The 20,484-nt window shown below is 49.1% G+C and overlaps 1 protein-coding gene across 1 annotated transcript; it reads left to right on the top strand.

Annotated features, from left to right (window-relative positions):
• The first annotated feature begins 936 nt into the window (after positions 1 to 936).
• Positions 937 to 10,867, top strand: LOC143817469 (uncharacterized). Its single transcript, XM_077298903.1, has 4 exons — positions 937 to 1,111; positions 3,641 to 5,612; positions 9,029 to 9,232; positions 10,302 to 10,867. The coding sequence occupies exons 1-4, from the start codon at positions 1,059 to 1,061 to the stop codon at positions 10,692 to 10,694; spliced, it is 2,622 nt and encodes an 873-aa protein (XP_077155018.1). The 5' UTR covers positions 937 to 1,058; the 3' UTR covers positions 10,695 to 10,867.
• The last annotated feature ends 9,617 nt before the right edge of the window (positions 10,868 to 20,484 follow it).

The raw sequence follows: 20,484 nt of genomic DNA, 5'->3' as shown, positions 1-20,484 counted from the left end.
GGGAGCTCCCCCTAGTGGTGGATGCAGACAGATATTATCATGTATCTCTGTATACAGGGAGCTCCCCCTAGTGGTGGATGCAGACAGGATCTTATCATGTATCTCTGTATACAGGGAGCTCCCCCTAGTGGTGGCTGCAGACAGGATCTTATCATGTATCTCTGTACACAGGGAGCTCCCCCTAGTGGTGACTGCAGACAGGATCTTATCATGTATCTCTGTATACAGGGAGCTCCCCCTAGTGGTGACTGCAGACAGGATCTCATCATGTATCTCTGTATACAGGGAGCTCCCCCTAGTGGTGACTGCAGACAGGATCTTATCATGTATCTCTGTATACAGGGAGCTCCCCCTAGTGGTGACTGCAGACAGGATCTTATCATGTATCTATGTATACAGGGAGCTCCCCCTAGTGGTGACTGCAGACAGGATCTTATCATGGATCTCTGTATACAGGGAGCTCCCCCTAGTGGTGACTGCAGACAGGATCTTATCATGTATCGCTGTATACAGGGAGCTCCCCCTAGTGGTGACTGCAGACAGGATCTTATCATGTATCTATGTATACAGGGAGCTCCCCCTAGTGGCGACTGCAGACAGGATCTTATCATGTATCTCTGTATACAGGGAGCTCCCCCTAGTGGTGACTGCAGACAGGATCTTATCATGTATCTCTGTATACAGGGAGCTCCCCCTAGTGGTGGCTATTAGTAGAACACTTTGTTTTCTGCCATTTCTCTATTGATCTGGGTAATATTTGCATAATAGTTATCACTGTATTCTCTCACATTTTTCTAGTTTCAAACCGGAAGCTGTTTTTGGCCACACCCCTATTTATGTAGCTACCGGAAGTTCATCCTACCCTCAGGCGTTTCCTATTGGTGCAGTGAGAATAGTCCCCGCCTCTTCCGCTGATAAGCCTCAGGTGGGCGGGGCGTCACTCAGTAGACACTTCCGGTCGCTGTCGGGGCGCAGGTTTCTCTGAGGAGGCGGCTCCGCCATGACCGCGGCCCCGGAGCGCTGCTCGGTGTAGTGTGCGGCGACCACACAGCTGCTCCATGTCTCATCCCCAGCGGTGTCCGCAGGTGCCGGCGGCGCGCTCCTGTCAGAGGTGAATGGGGGGGATTGTGGCCCCGTTACCCGGGCGCAGTGAGGGCCGTGACGTATAGACCTCGAACTTGTCGGATAGGTCTCCGCCCCCCAATGTGTCTGCGCCCCCCGATATATCGGATAGGTCAGTGCCCCCAATTTGTCTGCGCCCCCCCCCCCCTATATGTCAGTGCCCCCCCCCCCGATATATCGGATAGGTCTGCGCCCCCAATGTGTCTGCGCCCCCCGATATATCAGATAGGTCAGTGCCCCCCGATATATCGGATAGGTCAGTGCCCCCAATGTGTCTGCGCCCCCCCCCCCTATATGTCAGTGCCCCCCCCCCGATATATCGGATAGGTCTGCGCCCCCAATGTGTCTGCGCCCCCCGATATATCAGATAGGTCAGTGCCCCCCGATATATCGGATAGGTCAGTGCCCCCAATGTGTCTGCGCCCCCCCCCCCTATATGTCAGTGCCCCCCCCCCCGATATATCGGATAGGTCTGCGCCCCCAATGTGTCAGTGCCCCCCCCGATATATCAGATAGGTCAGTGCCCCCCAATGTGTCAGCACCCCCCAATGTGTCAGCGCCCCCCCCCCCGATGTGTCAGCGCCCCTCCAATAGGTCAGCGTCCCCCCACCCAGTGTGTCAGCACCCCCCAATGTGTCTGCGCCCCCCGATATATCAGATAGGTCAGTGCCCCCCGATATATCAGATAGGTCAGTGCCCCCCAATGTGTCAGCACCCCCCAATATGTCAGTGCCCCCCAACATGTCAGCGCCCCCCAATGTGTCAGCACCCCCCCCCCGATGTGTCAGCGCCCCTCCAATAGGTCAGCGTCCCCCCACCCAGTGTGTCAGCGCCTCCCTTTTTTTATAACAATTTGTTTGTTTGGGTGTCGCCATGTTGGGAAATATCTTGCCTACAAATAGTGATAGAGAGCGACAGCGCCGGGGGCCTGGTTCTGTTTTTTTTGCGGCATGAGGATGTGGGGGAAGCAGGCATCCTCTAGGGTTCGGGGGGGGCGCAGCTATCCTCTAGGGTTCGGGGGGGCGCAGCTATCCTCTAGGGTTCGGGGGGAGTGCAGCCATCTTCTGGGGTTCGGGGGGGCGCAGCCATCCTCTAGTGTTCGGGGGGGGGGGGCGCAGCCATCCTCTAGGGTTCGGGGGGGGGCGCAGCCATCCTCTAGGGTTCGGGGGGGGGGGCGCAGCCATCCTCTGGGGTTCAGGGGGGCGCAACCATCCTCTAGTGTTTGGGGGGGGGGAGCAGCCATCCTCTACTGTTCGGGGGGGGGGGGGGCGCAGCCATCCTCTAGTGTTCAGGGAGGCACAGCCATCCTCTAGTGTTCGGGGGGGGGGGCGCAGCCATCCTCTAGTGTTCGGGGGGGGGGGCGCAGGCATCCTCTAGGGTTTGGGGGGGGGCGCAGCCATCCTCTGGGGTTCAGGGGGGCGCAACCATCCTTTAGTGTTCGGGGGGGGGGAGCAGCCATCCTCTAGTGTTCGGGGGGGGGGGGCGCAGCCATCCTCTAGTGTTCGGGGGGGGCGCAGCCATCCTCGGGGGGGGGGGGGGGCGCAGCCATCCTCTGGGGTTCAGGGGGGCGCAACCATCCTCTAGTGTTCGGGGGGGGGAGCAGCCATCCTCTAGTGTTCGGGGGGGGCGCAGCCATCCTCTAGTGTTCAGGGAGGCACAGCCATCCTCTAGTGTTTGGGGGGGGGGGGCGCAGCCATCCTCTAGTGTTCGGGGGGGCGCAGGCATCCTCTAGGGTTTGGGGGGGGCACAGCCATCCTCTGGGGTTCAGGGGGGTGCAACCATCCTCTAGTGTTCGGGGGGGGAGCAGCCATCCTCTAGTGTTCGGGGGGGGGGATCAGCCATCCTCTAGTGTTCGGGGGGGGGGGGGCCCAGCCATCCTCTAGTGTTCAGGGAGGCACAGCCATCCTCTAGTGTTCGGGGGGGGGGGGGGCGCAGCCATCCTCTAGTGTTCGGGGGGGGGGGGGCGCAGGCATCCTCTAGGGTTTGGGGGGGGGCGCAGCCATCCTCTGGGGTTCAGGGGGAGTGCAGCCATCCTCCAGGGTTTGGGGGGGGGGTCTCGGCCATCCTCTGGGGTTGTGGGGTGCAGGCATCCTTTGGGATTGGGCTCAGCCTTCCTCTGGGGGTGGGGGGGCTCAGCCATCCTCCGGGTCTGGGGGGGGGGTGCAGCCATCCCCTGGGATTGGGGTGGGGGGCTCAGCCATCCTGGGGGGGCGTTGGGGGGGTGCTCTGTGCATATCTGTGGGACTGCAGCAGACGGCTGAGTACAGCGCTGCGCTATGTCCAGTCGTCTAATAGAGAATGGATGGAGACCACTGGGGGTCCCTATGGTCGGAGCCCCAGCCGTCGTAAGGTTATGCTGCTATTTTGGGGACCCCTTTCCCTACACCGCAGGGGCCAAGCCAGTACGGTGGGGGATGTTCCCGCTCTCAGCCAGCAGAGTTCTTGCGTCAGTCATCGGTTACAGCTGTGTGTCACGTTCTTGCGTCTTTCTCTGATCCTTCCGTTTTTTCTGTTCCAGTCTCACAGGCTGCTTCTATCAGGTCGTGCAGACCACCGGACCGCTGGGGACCAACGTCTTGAATCTCCTTCCCATACTAAGACCTAAGGATAAGCCGATTCCTGCAGCTCCCCCTGCCCCCGCTCCCAGTGCACCAGTCCTCAATGTACCTCCGGCGGTGCTATCCTCACCTGCACCACCGCAGCATGTCCTGTCACACTCCAGTCCTGTGAGCGTTCCCCTAGTACAGACGCCCACCTTGGGGAATTATATCATCTCGGCACAGGGTAACACCCTCCACGTTGAGAACCAGTTCCCGGTGTATCAGGAGGCGACTTTATTCCTGGATAGGGGACAGCTGACGCTTCCTTCAAATTCTGTACCTGGGAAACCTCCAACATTCATCATGGTGAACACCAAGCCGGCCAATCCCATAAAACCCATGCCGAAGTTACCCTCCGGGCATTCCCTCCAGATTCCCTCTCATGCCGAGGTTTTATCTGTTCCCATCTCTTCCCTGCCCTTCTCCATCCAGCAAAAGATCCTGCCCCAGGCGAGAGTCAGTGACGTCAGCAAGGTCCCCTCCGTCATCTACGTGTCACCAGTAAATACTGTCAAATCCGCCCAGAGCTCCCAGTCTAATCCCAGTCCTGATACCAAGTCGCCTTCGCAGTCCAGGCCTCCCACAGGAGTGAGTGAAGCTCTGAAGGGACCCATGCAATGGGTCGTCCAGGAGGACCAGGAATCGGCCTCCTGCGTCGTTCCCGTGAAATCCTCCAATGACACTGCGTCCAAAATCCTACAGAAGCTGACAAAAACCAAGATGGAGGATGTAAACGTGACCATCCCAGATCGATCCAAGGTCATGCAAATCAAGGACAATGCCCTCGTCATGTGCAACAATAAGATCTTTTTCTTGACCAAGAAAGGCACAGAGATCATCAACACCGGGCCGAAAATCCCAGAACCTCCGCAGTTCGCGACACCAGAGAAACACGCATCAGCGATGAAACCCATGAACGAGCTGTCCAATCAAGTGGTACAGGTGGTGCTCGCCAAAAATAAGTCGCCCTCACCGGGGTCTGAAATGTCGGTCCAGTCCAATGTTGTCAGCACTGCAAAACCCAAAAGAAAGAGTTCTACCCCTCGAGCAGTCAGGAGCGACCCCAGTGTCCTTTATATGTCTGAGGACAGCGGCAGCAACGTCTCCAGAGAGCTGTGGGGTGCCCCGCCCAGTGCTGCCAGCAGCTCGCCCAGTGCTGCCTACACCCTATCCAGAGCTGTCGGCGGACTACCTAGTTCGGCTGGCGCCTCTTTCATTGCGGCCGGTGCCCCATCCCATTTGGCTAGTGCCCTATCCAGAGCAGCCGGCGGCTCAACCTGTTCGGCCGGCACCCCCTCCAGTGTGGCCGGCGCCCCATCCCGTTCGGCAAGTGCCCTATCCAGATCTGCTGGTGGCTCACCCTGTTCGGCCGGCGCTCCTTCCAGTGCAGTCGGCGCCCTCTACAGTGTGGCCGGAGCCCCTTCCAGTGCAGTCGGAGTCCCCTACAGTGTGGCCGGAGCCCCTGCCAGTGCAGTCGGAGCCCCCTACAGTGCGGTTGGAGCCCCCTACAGTGCAGTCGGAGCCCGCTACAGTGCAGCCGGAGCCCCTTCCAGTGCAGTCCGTGCCATCTCCAGTGCGGCCGGTGCCCCTTCCAGTGCAGTCGGAGCCCCCTACAGTGCGGCCGGTGCCCCTTCCAGTGCGGCCGGAGCCCCTTCCAGCGCAGTCGGAGCCCCTTTCAGTGCAGTCAGAGCCCCCTACAGTGCGGCCGGAGCCCCTTCCAGTGCAGTCGGAGCCCCCTACAGTGCGGCCGGTGCCCCTTCCAGTGCAGTCGGAGCCCCCTACAGTACGGCCGGAGCCCCCACCCGTGTGGCCGGCACCCCATCTAGTGCTGCCAGCACCTTCATCATAAACGCTGCTAATATATGGGACACAGCCAGGAAAACTGACCAGGTAGGTGCCATAGTCCGGGAATGTACCCGTGAGTATGATTGTCTCCTTTTCCCCTTCCCGTTGAGGCTGATTTTCTTTTTTTTGCGCTTCTGTTTTTTCCCTCCCCTGCTTTCAGGAGCCACCGTGTTGTTTTTCCATCCCCAGGACATGTTTTCTGAATGACACCATTCATTTTATAATATCCTGGAGAAAGAAAGAAATTCCCAGAGCAAAATATTCCCCCAATTCCACCATTGTGTTTTCTTTTCATTCTGCTGTAAGATTCTCCCGGTCAGTACGATTCCAGCGACATCACGCTTGGGTAGGACGGGTTTTTTGTGTGGCGAGCTGGAGTTTTCATTGCTATCATTCTTGGTTACATAAGACGTTTTGATCGCTTTTTTATTGCTTTTGACTGTTTCCACTGGTGATCACAGAAAAGTAGACAAAGAAACGGAGAAAGATTCCGGCACAAGATCCAGAGATGAAAGTAGATTCTTTATTGGAACATAGTTAAAAAATGAAAAGGCGACGCCTGACCTGACGCTTTTCAGGTGTGTATACGCCCTTAGTCATAGGCTAACATAAACACATCGTCTAAACAAAAAGGACAATCGCAATAGGTTAGAACGATGTCAACGTCCAGGAGCTGGAACCAGTGATTATAAGACCTGGGGTTAGAAGAAAAGAAGCCTTTGCAGGTGTTGTTAATGTAATTTACTGAGATAATGACTTTTGGGTTTTCATTGGCTGTAAGCCATAATCATGAACATTAACAGAAATAAACACGTGAAATAGATCACTCTGTGTAATGACTCTATAGAATGAGATTCACTTTTTGTATTGAAGAACTGAAAGAAATTCACTTTTTGATGATACTCTAATTTTGTGAGAAGCTCCTGTATGTTGGTACAGTGGGATGATCTGTAGAGATATATTCTGCTAGCTTCTTGTTAATGGCTCCAGTATGTCGGCCTCTTGGATGAGAATGTATGGAGCAGAATTGACCTGAGTGGTAGGGTCTCTATGTAGGTCGTCATATATTTCTTTATTCTCCAAGTCCACCATAGACCTGCCTTCAGCAGGACGATGGGACGACCACTGTCTGCTGGATGAATTACCACATCTTCATTATTTTTAGGATCTTTCAGGGCTTTTCTGTCTGCTTTGCATAGGCTGTCCCCGCTGGGAATTTGTTGTTAGTTGTCTTAGTCTTGAAATTGGTCCAAAAACTGGAGGTCTTGACTGTAGAGGATAATAAAATGCGTTACCCGTCCGAATCGATGCTTTAGATCCGCGTCTGCCTCCATTAATTCCAGTTGTAATAATGTCCGTTGTTCTAGGGAAGATCTCGAAGTGTCTACAATGTCTGTGGAGTCTGTAGACCATTGTCTGCTCCTTGTGGCCATATGACGTCTGACGGTGAGATTCTTTGCCACTTTGTTCACATCTCAGGTGCTTTTAAAATGTGGAATTCATTTGTCGGTGAAGACCCCAGACCTTGATTTAGGGTGGAGATTTGTTCAGTACGGATGTAGGCGGATAGATGTCAGATTGGGATTTCTAAGAACGGCGTTTCCTTCTGCGGGTGACATGTATGTCTCCCCGTCCGCTTCCCCCGTTTTTTGGGAGAATTGCTCGAGATGCATTAACTGATGATTTTTTTTTTCTGGCGTTCAATAATTGATTTTCTCCCGTGGAATCTGAGAGGTTAGAAGGAGATGTCAGAGGTATTGTTTCCGTCTCTGAAGCTGGGATTTCCCGCTTCGTATTTGTGGCTCTGAAAGCGTTTTTTAGAATAGATTGTGAAGCGGTAGGCAGTGACGTCCCTCCAGATTTTCAGTTCTCTAGTCCTTCTATTTTCCAGTTGACTGATAAGATCTTTTGGCAGTACAATCTTCTATATCATGAAAACCATTGGAGGGTGACTCCGTCATATCCCGGAGAAATAATGCCCAAATATATTCAAAACCTCAATGTGAGCAAGACAACCCCAGCCCCTCTGTATGTGACGGGCGTCTATTTTGCGATTGGTACCTGCCTCCATTAGTTGCTGTGACTCGATCCGTGCGTTTCGCCATAAGCTCCAGTTCACACTCCACCCTACAGGTGACCTGACTGCAATTTATTTTTTCGTAATGAGTAAATAGTTAGATTTTGATCGGAGTTTTACACTATTTCATTATTATCAGTTTCATTATTGAAAGAGGAAAGTAATTTGAACTTTTAGTCTTTTTATTATTTTTATACATTTTTTTTATTGCGTTTCGATTGATGGCATCACTTAATCAATTAGACAGCAAACTCTGGTCTCTGCTAGGTGACGGCTCGTGAGCCCGCCCCTTATGCAGGAACCTGGCGTAGGACGTACTTTAGACTGTTTCCACCTCCTTGCAGATGATTGCGCAGGCTATTGCTTTCTGTTATCAGCTACTCGTGACCCCACACCCATGCCATGCTGGTATCTGCCTGTAACAGCAGCGATCGGAGCCAAATCCTGATTGCTGCAGTTTAACCACTTCAATGCCACAGTCAAAAGTGCGTGGGCATTGCCTCCGGCACCGGGACTCTGCAACCAGATTGCAAGGTGATATTAGATTGTCATGGCATCCGGGGGTCTGCTGTGAGGGTCTCCATGGCTCCAAACCTGGTGGTCCTGTGAAGCCCAGCCTGCGGCTGTACTCCGTAGGAGGCCGTCATGTTGACTATTTAATGCAATACTGACTAACGCAGAATATATAGAATGAGAGATCAAGGGTTCAAGAACCCTAAAAGGACTAGAAAAAATAAGTATAAAAAAAAAAGATTGACTCGCCTGCTTTTTTTTCCAGTTTAAAAATATTTTTTTTGGTATTGCCTCAACCGTAAAAGACCAATAAAAATATAACGTGAATTAAACCGTAGAATAAACACCGGAAAGTTTAAAAAAAAACAAATCAAAACACAAGAATGGCCATTCTCTTTTTGATTTTTAAGGTTGTCACATCTTCCAAAAATGCAGTAAAAAGTTTTAGAAGTGTCATATGTAGCCCAAAATGGGTATCGACAGAAACTCCAGCTCACCGCGCAAAAAATAAACCCTCACTGCTCCATCGTCAGAAAAATAAAAATGTGACGGGGATCAGAACACCGCAACCAACACTTTTATTTATTTTTTGCTTTTTTTTTTTGTTGCAAATCTTAAATTTTTTTTTTCCCTCCACTTAAATATAAAAAAAATAACCTTCTCAAGTCTGGGATCGTCGTGATCGTGCTCTCCGGGATAATCCTGTTACCAGGATGGAAGTGCATTATTTTTTTCATTATTTCACCACTTTTGATTTCTTTTCCCACCTTTCAGTATAGTGTGAGTGATGGCCATTACCAGCAGAAGAGGTGGTAGGCCCGACCTCCTCGGCTGCCTCAAATTTGTCCATTCATCTCTGTTCTCCTTGCAGCCGCTGCCCAAGTCCCAAAAGACAGAAATCGCCACTTCACCTGAGCCCCCTGAGGCACAGGGAACGGACGAGAGAAGCTGGAGGCTGAAATTTGGTTTATTGAAGAAGGAGAAGATTATTCTGAAGAGGATTCCCCTGATCCGGGCGGCTGGCACATCAGGCTCTAATGCGAGCCCCCCGGGGGAGTCGGGATCTTCGGGGCCGGTGAGTGATGGCGGCACTTTTATTGTTCCATCCTGCCCAGTGTAACCAGTCATAATATGTGGGCGTACTCAGGGACCAATCACAGCACTGCGGCTCGTGGGAGGATCAAACCAAGGAAGTGATGGCTTAGCCAATCAGCTGTGGAATAGGAGAACACTCCCTCCATCACAACCAATGGGGCAGCTTGTACAGACAAGCACCGCCAAGAGGAGTGTGATGGCTCGACCATGGCGCTGACTGGGACTCCAGTATGGGGTGAAACGCGTTGGGTATGGAAATGAAAGGGCTCGAGTTCAGCTGTTTTCCAGAGCTTTAGGAGCTTGTACAGGATGAGATTTGAGGGCCCTTTTTGGGCTCTAATATGTGATAAGTTACCGTCCTTGTGAGGATGATAATCTCCGCTAATGTTACATGTATTTCCCCTTCAGTATGGGGGGCATCTAAAAGAGCCGGGAATGGGGCAAGTCGAACTCGAAGGACGAGGTAACCAAAGGTCATTGTGAAGGCTGACCACTGTAGGACGCTAATGTCTCCCGTATCCCTGCAATTGGAGTAGAATGAGTCAGAACATGACGTATCTGATGCTAATGTCAATTGTCCCCCTAAATACTAGGCCTTAGGATTAAGGCTCTAACCCTGAGGTCCCGTGTCCCTCTAATAGTGCCAGAAGAGGCGCTTCTCCTCGCCCTCCTACGGCAATGTAGATGGAAAAATTAGGAGGAGGAAAACGAAATAAAATCGCAAAAAGATGGATGTCTCCAATAGGAAGAGGGAAAGAAAACCATGGTCGCCATAAAATGACTTGCAGTTTGGTGTCTTTATAAACCTTCGTCCTTACACTAAAAGTTTTCATTGACAGCTCGCTGGTAACTCATCCCGTTAGCCCCCGTGTTATGTTTTTTAGCCCCTATAGGCAGCCTGATTGCACAGACAAGCTATAATACTCTGTCTAACCGCTTGGATGCTGCGGTTGCGATCTGCTGCGGCGTCTGAGGGGTTAGACCGCAGTCGCTGGAGTATTGGGAGGGCGTCAGCTGTTTACTGTGTATTTTACTGTCACCCCCTGTAGGATCCTGCAGAGACACCGCAGAAGCAACCGAAAAGAAAGTCGTCACAGTCCGAAAATGACACAAAGGTGCAGAAGAGATGGGAGAGCGACGACGTGAACCACAGCTCGCCGGACCCGGAGGTATCGGACAGCCCTTCATCCCCTGTACCCGAGGTGACCACACCCGAATCACACTCCACCTGGTCACACCAGGGCGCCTACGACCCGTCAGATTTCCAGGTCAGTCCGGAAAGTGCAGGACATTTCAGCGACATTTTGCTCCCAAGGCCAAGATTTCACATCGACTCCATGTATCCTGATGAGACGACCAAGGATGAGAAAATCCAGAGACTGAAGGAAGTGTTAAAGGAGCGCGAGGACGCGGTGGAGGCGCTGCGCCGACAGAACATGTGACTTTAGTATTAATGTTCTCCCTGGAGGGGAGTTGTTGTGTTTCTTATTTTTTCCTTGATCCCCTAAGGGGGTTTCTGGAATAATTCCGAAGTTGTGAATTTTTGGTAATTTGTTCTGTTTTTCTTAGCGCATGTTTCTAAATACATAAATTAAAAAAAAGTTTGATATTGGCATCTGACATCTGTGCCTGGTGAACCGCGCGTAGGGCGGCGGTAATACTGGTACGTAGTCTGAAAATACAACATCGTAATCTAGATCTACAGAACTATGTTCTGCTCAAAACGCTGGTAGCAACTGAAATATTAGGAAGACGACAGAGACACCGGACTCCATGCTACGTAAAGGTGAAAAACGTACACCTTTTATTGAAAAAAGTCACATGTAAACCATAGACAATAGTGACAGTGACAGAAAGCCAGCATGGCCGCACGTGGAACACCGCGGATAGAAAATAACCCGGGAAGGATTTACATCACACTCCTGGCTACTTGGTGTATTAATATCTGTATACAGTAACCCTATATATGAGTGATTATCCACACGGGATCTGTCGGTGTATAGCCCATATGTAAGCCATAATCTACAGCCACCTAAAATGTGGACAGACGGCACCGCCGGTGAATGTGCACAATGTATCACGTGGTATATAACATCTCACATACACTGTGTTCCAAATGATTCTGCACAAAGAGTTTAGGAGTGATAAGGTTAGAATTTTTTTGTTTGTCATTTAAACTCATTGATGGTGATGTGTGTCAGGGCTCTTTATATCACTGAAAGCAATTGCAGATACCTGTGCACATTAGTTTGGCCGGTGTGTCCAAATAAAGGCAAGACTACTTACGAAGGCTGTTCCACATTATTAAGCAGCCTACATTTTTGGCCAAAATGGGAAAGAAAAAGGATGTGTCGGCTGCTGAGAAGCAACAAATTGTGGAGTATTTAGGTCAAGGCATGACTACAATCAACATTGCCAAGACACTTCATCGTGATCATCGCACAATCAAGAAGTATGTAGCTGATTCCCAGCACACACGTGTGCGTGCTGATAAAGAAAAATTGAGGACTCTTTCCAACAGGCAATTGCGTAAGGTTAAAAGAGCAGCTGCAAAAATGCCTTATCATAGCAGCAGACAAGTTTTTGAAGCTGCTTGTGCCTCCAACGTCCCCAGAACAACAAGATGCAGGGTCCTTCAGAGGTTTGCAGCTGTGCGTAAGCCATCCTGTCGACCACCTCTATCCACTGCACACAAGCAGAAATGGCTCCAGTGGGCCAAACGATACATGAAGACTGACTTCCAAACTGTTTTGTTCACCGATGAGTGCCGTGCAACGCTCGATGGTCCAGATGGATGGAGTGGAGGATGGCTGGTTGATGGACACCCCATGAAAACACGGCTAAGGCGCCAACAAGGAGGAGGTGGAGTAATGTTTTGGGCTGGAATCATGGGGAGAGAGATTGTCGGCCCCTTTATGATCCCTGAAGGGGTAAAGATGAGCTCCATAATCTATGTGGAGTTTCTAAAACAACACTTCCTGCCATGGTTCAAGAGGAAGAACCGTTCTTTCCGCAGCAAGATCATTTTCATGCATGATAATGCACCGTCTCATGCTGCAAAAAACACATCTGCATCTCTGGCTGCTATGGGCATAAAAGAGGACAAACTTATGGTGTGGCCACCATCTTCCCCTGACCTCAACCCCATTGAGAACCTCTGGAGCATCATCAAAAGGAGTGTCTATGATGGCGGGAGGCAGTTCACATCTAAGCAACAGCTCTGGGAGGGGATTCTGTCCACATGCAAAACAATTGAAGCAGAAACCATCCAAAAACTGACAAATTCAATGGATGAGAGAGTTCAGAAGCTTCTTTCCAACAAGGGGTCCTATGTGCAAATGTAACATCACCTAGAATAAAGTTTTCACTTGAAAACTGTTTGATTCCATTTTGTAATAAGCTGATAATGCTTATAACTTCACAATTGACCATTTTTTTGTTCAAAATAAAGAAAAAAGGTTGAAAACTCTGCTGTGCATAATAATTTGGAACATGCATTTTGAGTGTTTATTTGTTTTTTAAAAGATACTGTTTTCATAGGCAGTTTGTTCCAAAACAATGCAATTATACGAGAATAGTAGATGACTGGAAAATAACAATGACTGCAATTCAGAGAGGTAATTTACAGAAAATAGGAGGAAATAATATTTGCATAATAATTTGGAACACAGTGTAGATAAGGAAATGATTGATCGCTGTGGAGCATAGATAACTTATGAATTGGCCCTAAACACATTGTGGACGGCACCCGGACCCCATGTGGATGTGTGATCTCTGAAGAGTTATAATCGCTCATATATAAGGTCACTGTATATTATTATTATTTATTTATATAGCACCATTAATTCCATGGTGCTGTACATGAGAAGGGGTTACATCAAAATACAAATATCACTTACAGTAAATAAAACTAACAATGACAGACTGGTACAGAGGGAAGAGGACCCTGCCCTTGCGGGCTTACATTCTACAGGATTATGGGGAAGGAGACGGTAGGTCGAGGGTTGCAGTAGCTCCAATGGTGTTGAGGTGGCTGTGTGGTCTTTACAGGCTGTAAGCTTCTTTGAAGAGATGGGTTTTCAGGTTTCTTTTGAAGGATCCAAAAGTAGTGGATAACCGGACGTGTTGGGGCACAGAATTCCAGAGGATGGGTGATATTCGGGAGAAGTCTTGGAGGCGATTGGATGAGGAGCGAATAAATGTGGAGGAGAGGAGGAGGTCTTGGGAGGACCAGAGATTACGTGAGGGAAGTGTTGTGAATTCCGTCTGGGCTCCCTCTGGTGGCCTTTAGCGATACTGTGGGTCTGGAGCTGGGCTCAGCTGCCTCATTTCCTGCTATGCTGGTTCCTATTTAACTCCACCTGGACCTTTACTTGTTTCTGCGCGGATAGTTTTTCATAGTTTTTGTACCGACCGCACAGATCCCTTGCTTTCTTCTGTCTATTTAGTGTTAGCGGGCCTCATTTGCTTAAACCTGTTTTTCATTCCTACGTTTGTATTTTCCCCTTAACTCACCGTTATTATTTGTGGGGGGCTGTCTAAACTTTGGGGTTATTTCTCTGAGGCAAGTGAGGCTTTGCTTTCTCTCTAGGGGTAGCCAGTTTCTTAGGCTGTGAAGAGGCGTCTAGGTTTTTAGGTAACGCTCCACGGCTGCCTTTAGTGTGTGTGGATAGGTTCAGGATTGCGGTTGGTATAGTTCCCACATTCCCGGAGCTAGTCTTACTATTCAGGTTTACCTATCAGGTCAGTTTGGTGATCGTACCACCGGATCATAACAGTACAGCAGGCCAGTAAAGAGTTAATGCATCGCAAAAGAGGGATAAGAGAAATCCTGAGTTCATTTTTTTTTTTTCCTCTGCAGTGTGTCTAGCCTCTCTCCTCCCCTTAATCTCTGGGTGGTTCAGAATTCAGCTGCAGCTATGGACCTTCAGAGTCTGTCTTCTAGTGTGGATCATCTCACTGCTAGGGTGCAAGGCATTCAGGATTATGTAGTTCACAGTCCTATGTCAGAGCCTAAGATACCTATTCCTGAGCTGTTCTCCGGAGACAGATCTAGGTTTTTGAACTTTAAAAATAATTGCAAATTATTCCTTTCTCTGAGACCTCGTTCCTCTGGTGATCCGGTTCAGCAAGTTAAAATTATTATTTCTTTGTTGCGTGGTGACCCTCAAGATTGGGCATTCTCTCTGGCGCCAGGAGATCCTGCATTGCAAAATGTGGATGCGTTTTTTCTGGGGCTTGGAGTGCTTTATGAGGAACCTAATCTGGTAGACCAAGCAGAAAAGGTTTTGCTGGCTCTCTCCCAGGGTTTGGATGAAGCAGAGGTTTATTGTCAGAAGTTTAGGAAATGGTCTGTGCTCACTCAATGGAATGAGTGTGCCCTGGCAGCGATTTTCAGAAAGGGTCTTTCTGAAGCCATTAAGGATGTTATGGTGGGGTTCCCCACGCCTGCGGGTCTGAATGAGTCAATGTCTTTGGCCATTCAGATTGATCGGCGTTTGCGGGAGCGCAAACCAGTGCACCATCTGGCGGTATTTTCTGAGCAGAAGCCTGAGTCTATGCAATGTGACAGGATTCTGACCAGAATTGAACGGCAAAATCACAGACGTCAGAATGGGTTGTGCTTTTACTGTGGTGATTCTGCTCATGTTATCTCAGATTGTTCTAAGCGCACAAAAAACTTCGCTAAGTCTGTCACCATTGGTACTGTACAGCCAAAATTCATTTTGTGTGTTACTTTGATTTGCTCTCTGTCATCCTACTCAGTTATGGCTTTTGTGGATTCAGGTGCTGCCCTGAATTTGATGGATTTGTCTTTTGCCAGGCGCTGTGGTTTTATCTTGGAGCCTTTGCAATTCCCTATTCCACTAAAGGGAATTGATGCCACGCCATTGGCCAAGAATAAACCTCAGTACTGGGCTCAAGTGACCATGTGCATGACTCCTGCACATCAGGAGGTGATTCGCTTTCTTGTGTTACATAATTTGCATGATGTTGTCGTGTTAGGTCTGCCATGGCTGCAGGCTCATAATCCAGTCCTGGATTGGAAAGCAATGTCTGTGTCAAGTTGGGGTTGCCAGGGAATTCATGGCGATGCTCCTTTGGTGTCAATTGCTTCCTCTACTCCTTCTGAAGTCCCTGAATTTTTGTCGGACTACCAGGATGTATTTGATGAGCCCAAGTCCAGTGCCCTACCCCCTCTTAGGGATTGTGATTGCGCCATAAATTTGATTCCTGGTAGTAAGTTCCCTAAGGGACGACTTTTTAATTTGTCTGTACCAGAACATGCCGCTATGCGGAGTTATATCAAGGAGTATTTGGAGAAGGGGCATATTCGCCCGTCCTCGTCCCCTTTGGGTGCGGGTTCTTTTTTGTGGCCAAGAAGGATGGTTCTCTAAGACCCTGTATAGATTATCGCCTTCTAAATAACATCACGGTCAAATTTCAGTATCCTTTGCCACTGTTGTCCGATCTGTTTGCTCGGATTAGGGGGGCCAGTTGGTTCACCAAGATAGATCTTCGGGGAGCGTATAATCTTGTGCGTATAAAGCAGGGCGATGAATGGAAAACAGCATTTAATACTCCCGAAGGCCATTTTGAGTACTTGGTGATGCCTTTTGGGCTTTCTAATGCCCCTTCTGTGTTCCAGTCCTTCATGCACGACATCTTCCGAGAGTATCTGGATAGGTTTATGATTGTGTACCTGGATGATATTTTGGTCTTTTCTGATGATTGGGAATCTCATGTGAAGCAGGTCAGGATGGTATTTCAGGTTCTGCGAGCCAATGCCTTGTTTGTGAAGGGCTCTAAATGTCTCTTCGGAGTCCAGAAGGTTTCCTTTTTGGGCTTTATTTTTTCTCCTTCTACCATTGAGATGGATCCAGTCAAGGTCCAGGCTATTTATGACTGGACTCAACCTACATCGGTAAAGAGTCTTCAGAGGTTCTTGGGTTTTGCTAATTTTTACCGTCGCTTCATCACTAATTTTTCCAGTGTGGTTAAGCCTTTGACGGATTTGACAAAGAAGGGTTCTGATGTGACGAATTGGTCTCCTGCGGCCGTGGAGGCCTTTCAGGAGCTCAAACGTCGGTTCTCTTCGGCTCCTGTCTTGCGTCAGCCGGATGTCTCTCTGCCTTTCCAGGTCGAGGTTGATGCCTCTGAGATTGGAGCAGGGGCTGTCTTGTCACAGAGAAGCTCTGATGGCTCTGTGATGAGGCCATGTGCTTTCTTTTCAAGAAAGTTTTCGCCTGCCGAGCAGAATTATGATGTTGGTAATCGGGAGTTGTTGGCAATGAAGTGGGCATTTGAGGAGTGGCGACATTGGCTTGAGGGAGCCAAACATCGTGTGGTGGTCTTGACGGATCACAAGAATTTGACTTATCTCGAGTCTGCTAAGCGGCTAAATCCTAGACAGGCTCGATGGTCGCTGTTTTTCTCCCGTTTCGATTTCGTGGTTTCATACCTTCCGGGTTCGAAGAACGTGAAGGCTGATGCTCTTTCTAGGAGCTTTGTGCCTGACTCTCCGGGAGTTTCTGAACCGGCTGGTGTCCTCAAAGAAGGGGTGATTTTGTCTGCCATCTCCCCTGATTTACGACGGTTACTGCAGGAATTTCAGGCCAATAGACCTGATCGTTGTCCACCGGAGAGACTGTTTGTCCCGGATAAATGGACCAGTAGAGTCATTTCTGAGGTTCATTCTTCGGTGTTGGCGGGTCACCCTGGGATTTTTGGTACCAGGGATTTGGTGGCTAGGTCCTTTTGGTGGCCTTCCTTGTCGCGGGATGTGCGTTCCTTTGTGCAGTCCTGTGGGATTTGTGCTCGGGCCAAGCCTTGCTGTTCTCGTGCCAGTGGATTGCTTTTGCCTTTGCCTGTCCCGAAGAGGCCCTGGACGCATATTTCCATGGATTTTATTTCGGATCTTCCAGTCTCTCAGAAGATGTCTGTTATCTGGGTGGTTTGTGATCGTTTTTCTAAAATGGTCCATTTGGTGCCCTTGCCTAAGCTGCCTTCCTCTTCCGATTTGGTTCCACTGTTTTTTCAGAATGTGGTTCGTTTGCATGGTATTCCTGAGAATATTGTGTCTGACAGAGGATCCCAGTTTGTGTCCAGATTTTGGCGGTCCTTTTGTGCTAAGATGGGCATTGAATTATCTTTTTCATCGGCCTTCCATCCTCAGACGAATGGCCAAACTGAATGAACTAATCAGACCTTGGAGACTTATCTGAGATGTTTTGTTTCTGCTGATCAGGATGATTGGGTGACTTTTTTGCCATTGGCTGAGTTCGCCCTCAATAATCGGGCTAGTTCTGCTACTTTGGTTTCGCCTTTTTTTTGCAATTCTGGTTTTCATCCTCGTTTTTCCTCAGGTCAGGTTGAGCCTTCTGACTGTCCTGGGGTGGATTCTGTGGTGGATAGATTGCAGCGGATTTGGAACCACGTGGTGGACAATTTGACGTTGTCACAAGAGAAGGCTCAGCGCTTTGCTAACCGCCGGCGCTGTGTGGGTCCCCGACTTCGTGTGGGGGATTTGGTATGGTTGTCTTCTCGTTATGTTCCGATGAAGGTTTCCTCTCCTAAGTTCAAGCCTCGTTTCATCGGTCCTTATAAGATTTTGGAGATCCTCAACCCTGTGTCATCATTTGCCATTCATAATGTGTTCCATAGGTCATTGTTGCGGAGATATGTGGTGCCTGTGGTTCCTTCTGTTGATCCTCCTGCTCCGGTCTTGGTCGAGGGAGAATTGGAGTATGTGGTGAAGATCTTGGATTCTCGTGTTTCGAGACGAAAGCTTCAGTACTTGGTTAAGTGGAAGGGCTATGGTCAGGAGGATAATTCCTGGGTTGTCGCCTCTGATGTCCATGCGGCCGATTTGGTTCGTGCCTTTCATTCGGCTCGTCCTGATCGGCCTGGGGGCTCTGGTGAGGGTTCGGTGACCCCTCCTCAAGGGGGGGTACTGTTGTGAATTCCGTCTGGGCTCCCTCTGGTGGCCTTTAGCGATACTGCGGGTCTGGAGCTGGGCTCAGCTGCCTCATTTCCTGCTATGCTGGTTCCTATTTAACTCCACCTGGACATTTACTTGTTGCCTGCTGTCGTTGTATTCAGTACTGGTTCTGACCTCTCCTGGATCTCCCTGGTGACCTGTCTATTTCTGAGAAGCTGAGTCTTGCTAGTTCTTTTGCTCATTGTTTCCTTGAATATGTTTCTCAGTATATGATGTGTTCAGTCCAGCTTGCTTATATGTGATTTTTCGCTTGCTGGTAAGCTCTGGGGTGCAGAGTGCGCCCCTCACATCGTGAGTCGGTGTGGGGGTTCTTGTACTTTCTGCGTGGATAGTTTTTGATAGTTTTTGTACCGACCGCACAGATCTCTTGCTTTCTTCTGTCTATTTAGTGTTAGCGGGCCTCATTTGCTTAAACCTGTTTTTCATTCCTACGTTTGTATTTTCCCCTTAACTCACCGTTATTATTTGTGGGGGGCTGTCTAAACTTTGGGGTTATTTCTTTGAGGCAAGTGAGGCTTTGCTTTCTCTCTAGGGGTAGCCAGTTTCTTAGGCTGTGAAGAGGCGTCTAGGTTTTTAGGTAATGCTCCACGGCTGCCTTTAGTTTGTGTGGATAGGTTCAGGATTGCGGTCGGTATAGTTCCCACATTCCCGGAGCTAGTCTTACTATTCAGGTTTACCCATCAGGTCAGTTTGGTGATCCTACCACCGGATCATAACAGGGAAGATATTGAGAGATTAGTGTGGAAATATACGGAGGAGAAAGATTATGGATGGCATTGTAGGTCAGTGTTAGTAATTTAAACTGGATATGCTGAGAAATTGGGAGCCAGTGAAGGGATTTGCAAAGAGGGGAAGCAGGAGTGTAGCGAGGAGAGAGATTAATTAGTCGGGCAGCAGAGTTAAGGATGGACTGGAGGGGTGCGAGAGTGTTAGAAGGTAGGCCACAGAGGAGTATGTTGCAGTAGTCGAGGCGGGAGATGATTAGGGCATGCACGAGCATTTTGGTAGAGTGTGGGTTGAGGAAAGGACGGATTCTGGAAATATTTTTGAGCTGGAGGCGACAGGAGGTGGCGAGAGCTTGGATGTGCGGTTTGAAGGACAGGGCAGAGTCAAGGGTTACTCCGAGGCAGCGGATTTTGGGCACAGGGGAAAGTGTGATTTCATTTATTTTGATAGATAGATCAGGTAGGGAAGATATGCGAGATGGAGGAAAGATAATTAGTTCAGATTTGTCCACATTGAGCTTGAGGAAGCGAGAGGAGAAGAAGGAGGATATGGCTGATAGACACCCTGGGATTCTGGAGATCAGAGATACAGATATTATTACACGACGTAGCCAGGAGTGTGATGTGAATCCTTCCCGGGTTATTTTCTATCCGCAGGGCTCCACGTCCGGTCATCCTGGGTTTCTGTCACGGATTACTATTGTCTTTGTATGATTTATATGTGACTTTTTTTTTCAGCAAAAATATAGTTGTTTTTTTTAATCTTTTAAGTTCCATAGAGACCTGTCTCTGTCTTTTTGTTACCAAGGATGTGACATTTTATCTGGTCAATTGTACCTGAATACATCTGCTTTCTGTCAGTGATTTTATTAAGGACATAGGCCGGGCAGGGTGGGTGTTATTAGATTGGGAGAACCTGCCATATTCTGTGGCGTAGACAGCACCATGATGGCTGCACAAGTTGCTGGAATAAGCAAAAAGTTAGACTTTGTCCCTGTAACACCAGTGTTTTTCATGCCGGTGTTGATGAGAAGGTGTTCTAGAGTCACAATCGAGCGCCTGACATCTACAGCGCCGTACAGTCAGGGTGTCCATATCTCGGCCCCTCTTTAGTCAACTACACAGTTTAAAAAAAAAAAGTATAAACCTTAATTATAAGTAAAACACAAACATGAATTCATTTTAATAAGCTTAAAGATTATTTTATGCAGCAACAATCAACATCTTCAGCTCTTATACTAATGTCCTAGAGCAGACCGGTCCTACATGGGAAAGACCAGACCGCAGGTCTGCAAGAACCACTGCCCCTGTAAGAGAAATGTGCGTATACGTACATATATACTAGTGATAACAATGTAATATAGAAACTGATACAGTAATTCTATGAAGTAATATGGGCAGATACGGATCACATTCCTTATCAATTTGTAGTTGAGACCCCCACAAACTATGGGTTAAACAACCAAAGAACTAGACCTTGCAAATACTTCACTCTATGCAGCATCT

Source organism: Ranitomeya variabilis, chromosome 3 (assembly GCF_051348905.1).
Source record: "Ranitomeya variabilis isolate aRanVar5 chromosome 3, aRanVar5.hap1, whole genome shotgun sequence".
NCBI classification, from domain to species: Eukaryota; Metazoa; Chordata; class Amphibia; order Anura; family Dendrobatidae; genus Ranitomeya; species Ranitomeya variabilis.
The sequence above is the reverse complement of the archived record's forward strand: the minus strand, read 5'-3'. Positions and strand labels throughout refer to the sequence as shown.

Coding starts and splice junctions, on each gene's coding strand:
- LOC143817469 (XM_077298903.1), top strand. CDS start 1,059: ATGTCTCATCCCCAGCGGTGTCCGCAGGTGCCGGCGGCGCGCTCCTGT. Junction 1,112..3,640: donor GCGGCGCGCTCCTGTCAGAG/GTGAATGGGGGG, acceptor TTTCTGTTCCAG/TCTCACAGGCTGCTTCTATC. Junction 9,233..10,301: donor AGTCGGGATCTTCGGGGCCG/GTGAGTGATGGC, acceptor CACCCCCTGTAG/GATCCTGCAGAGACACCGCA.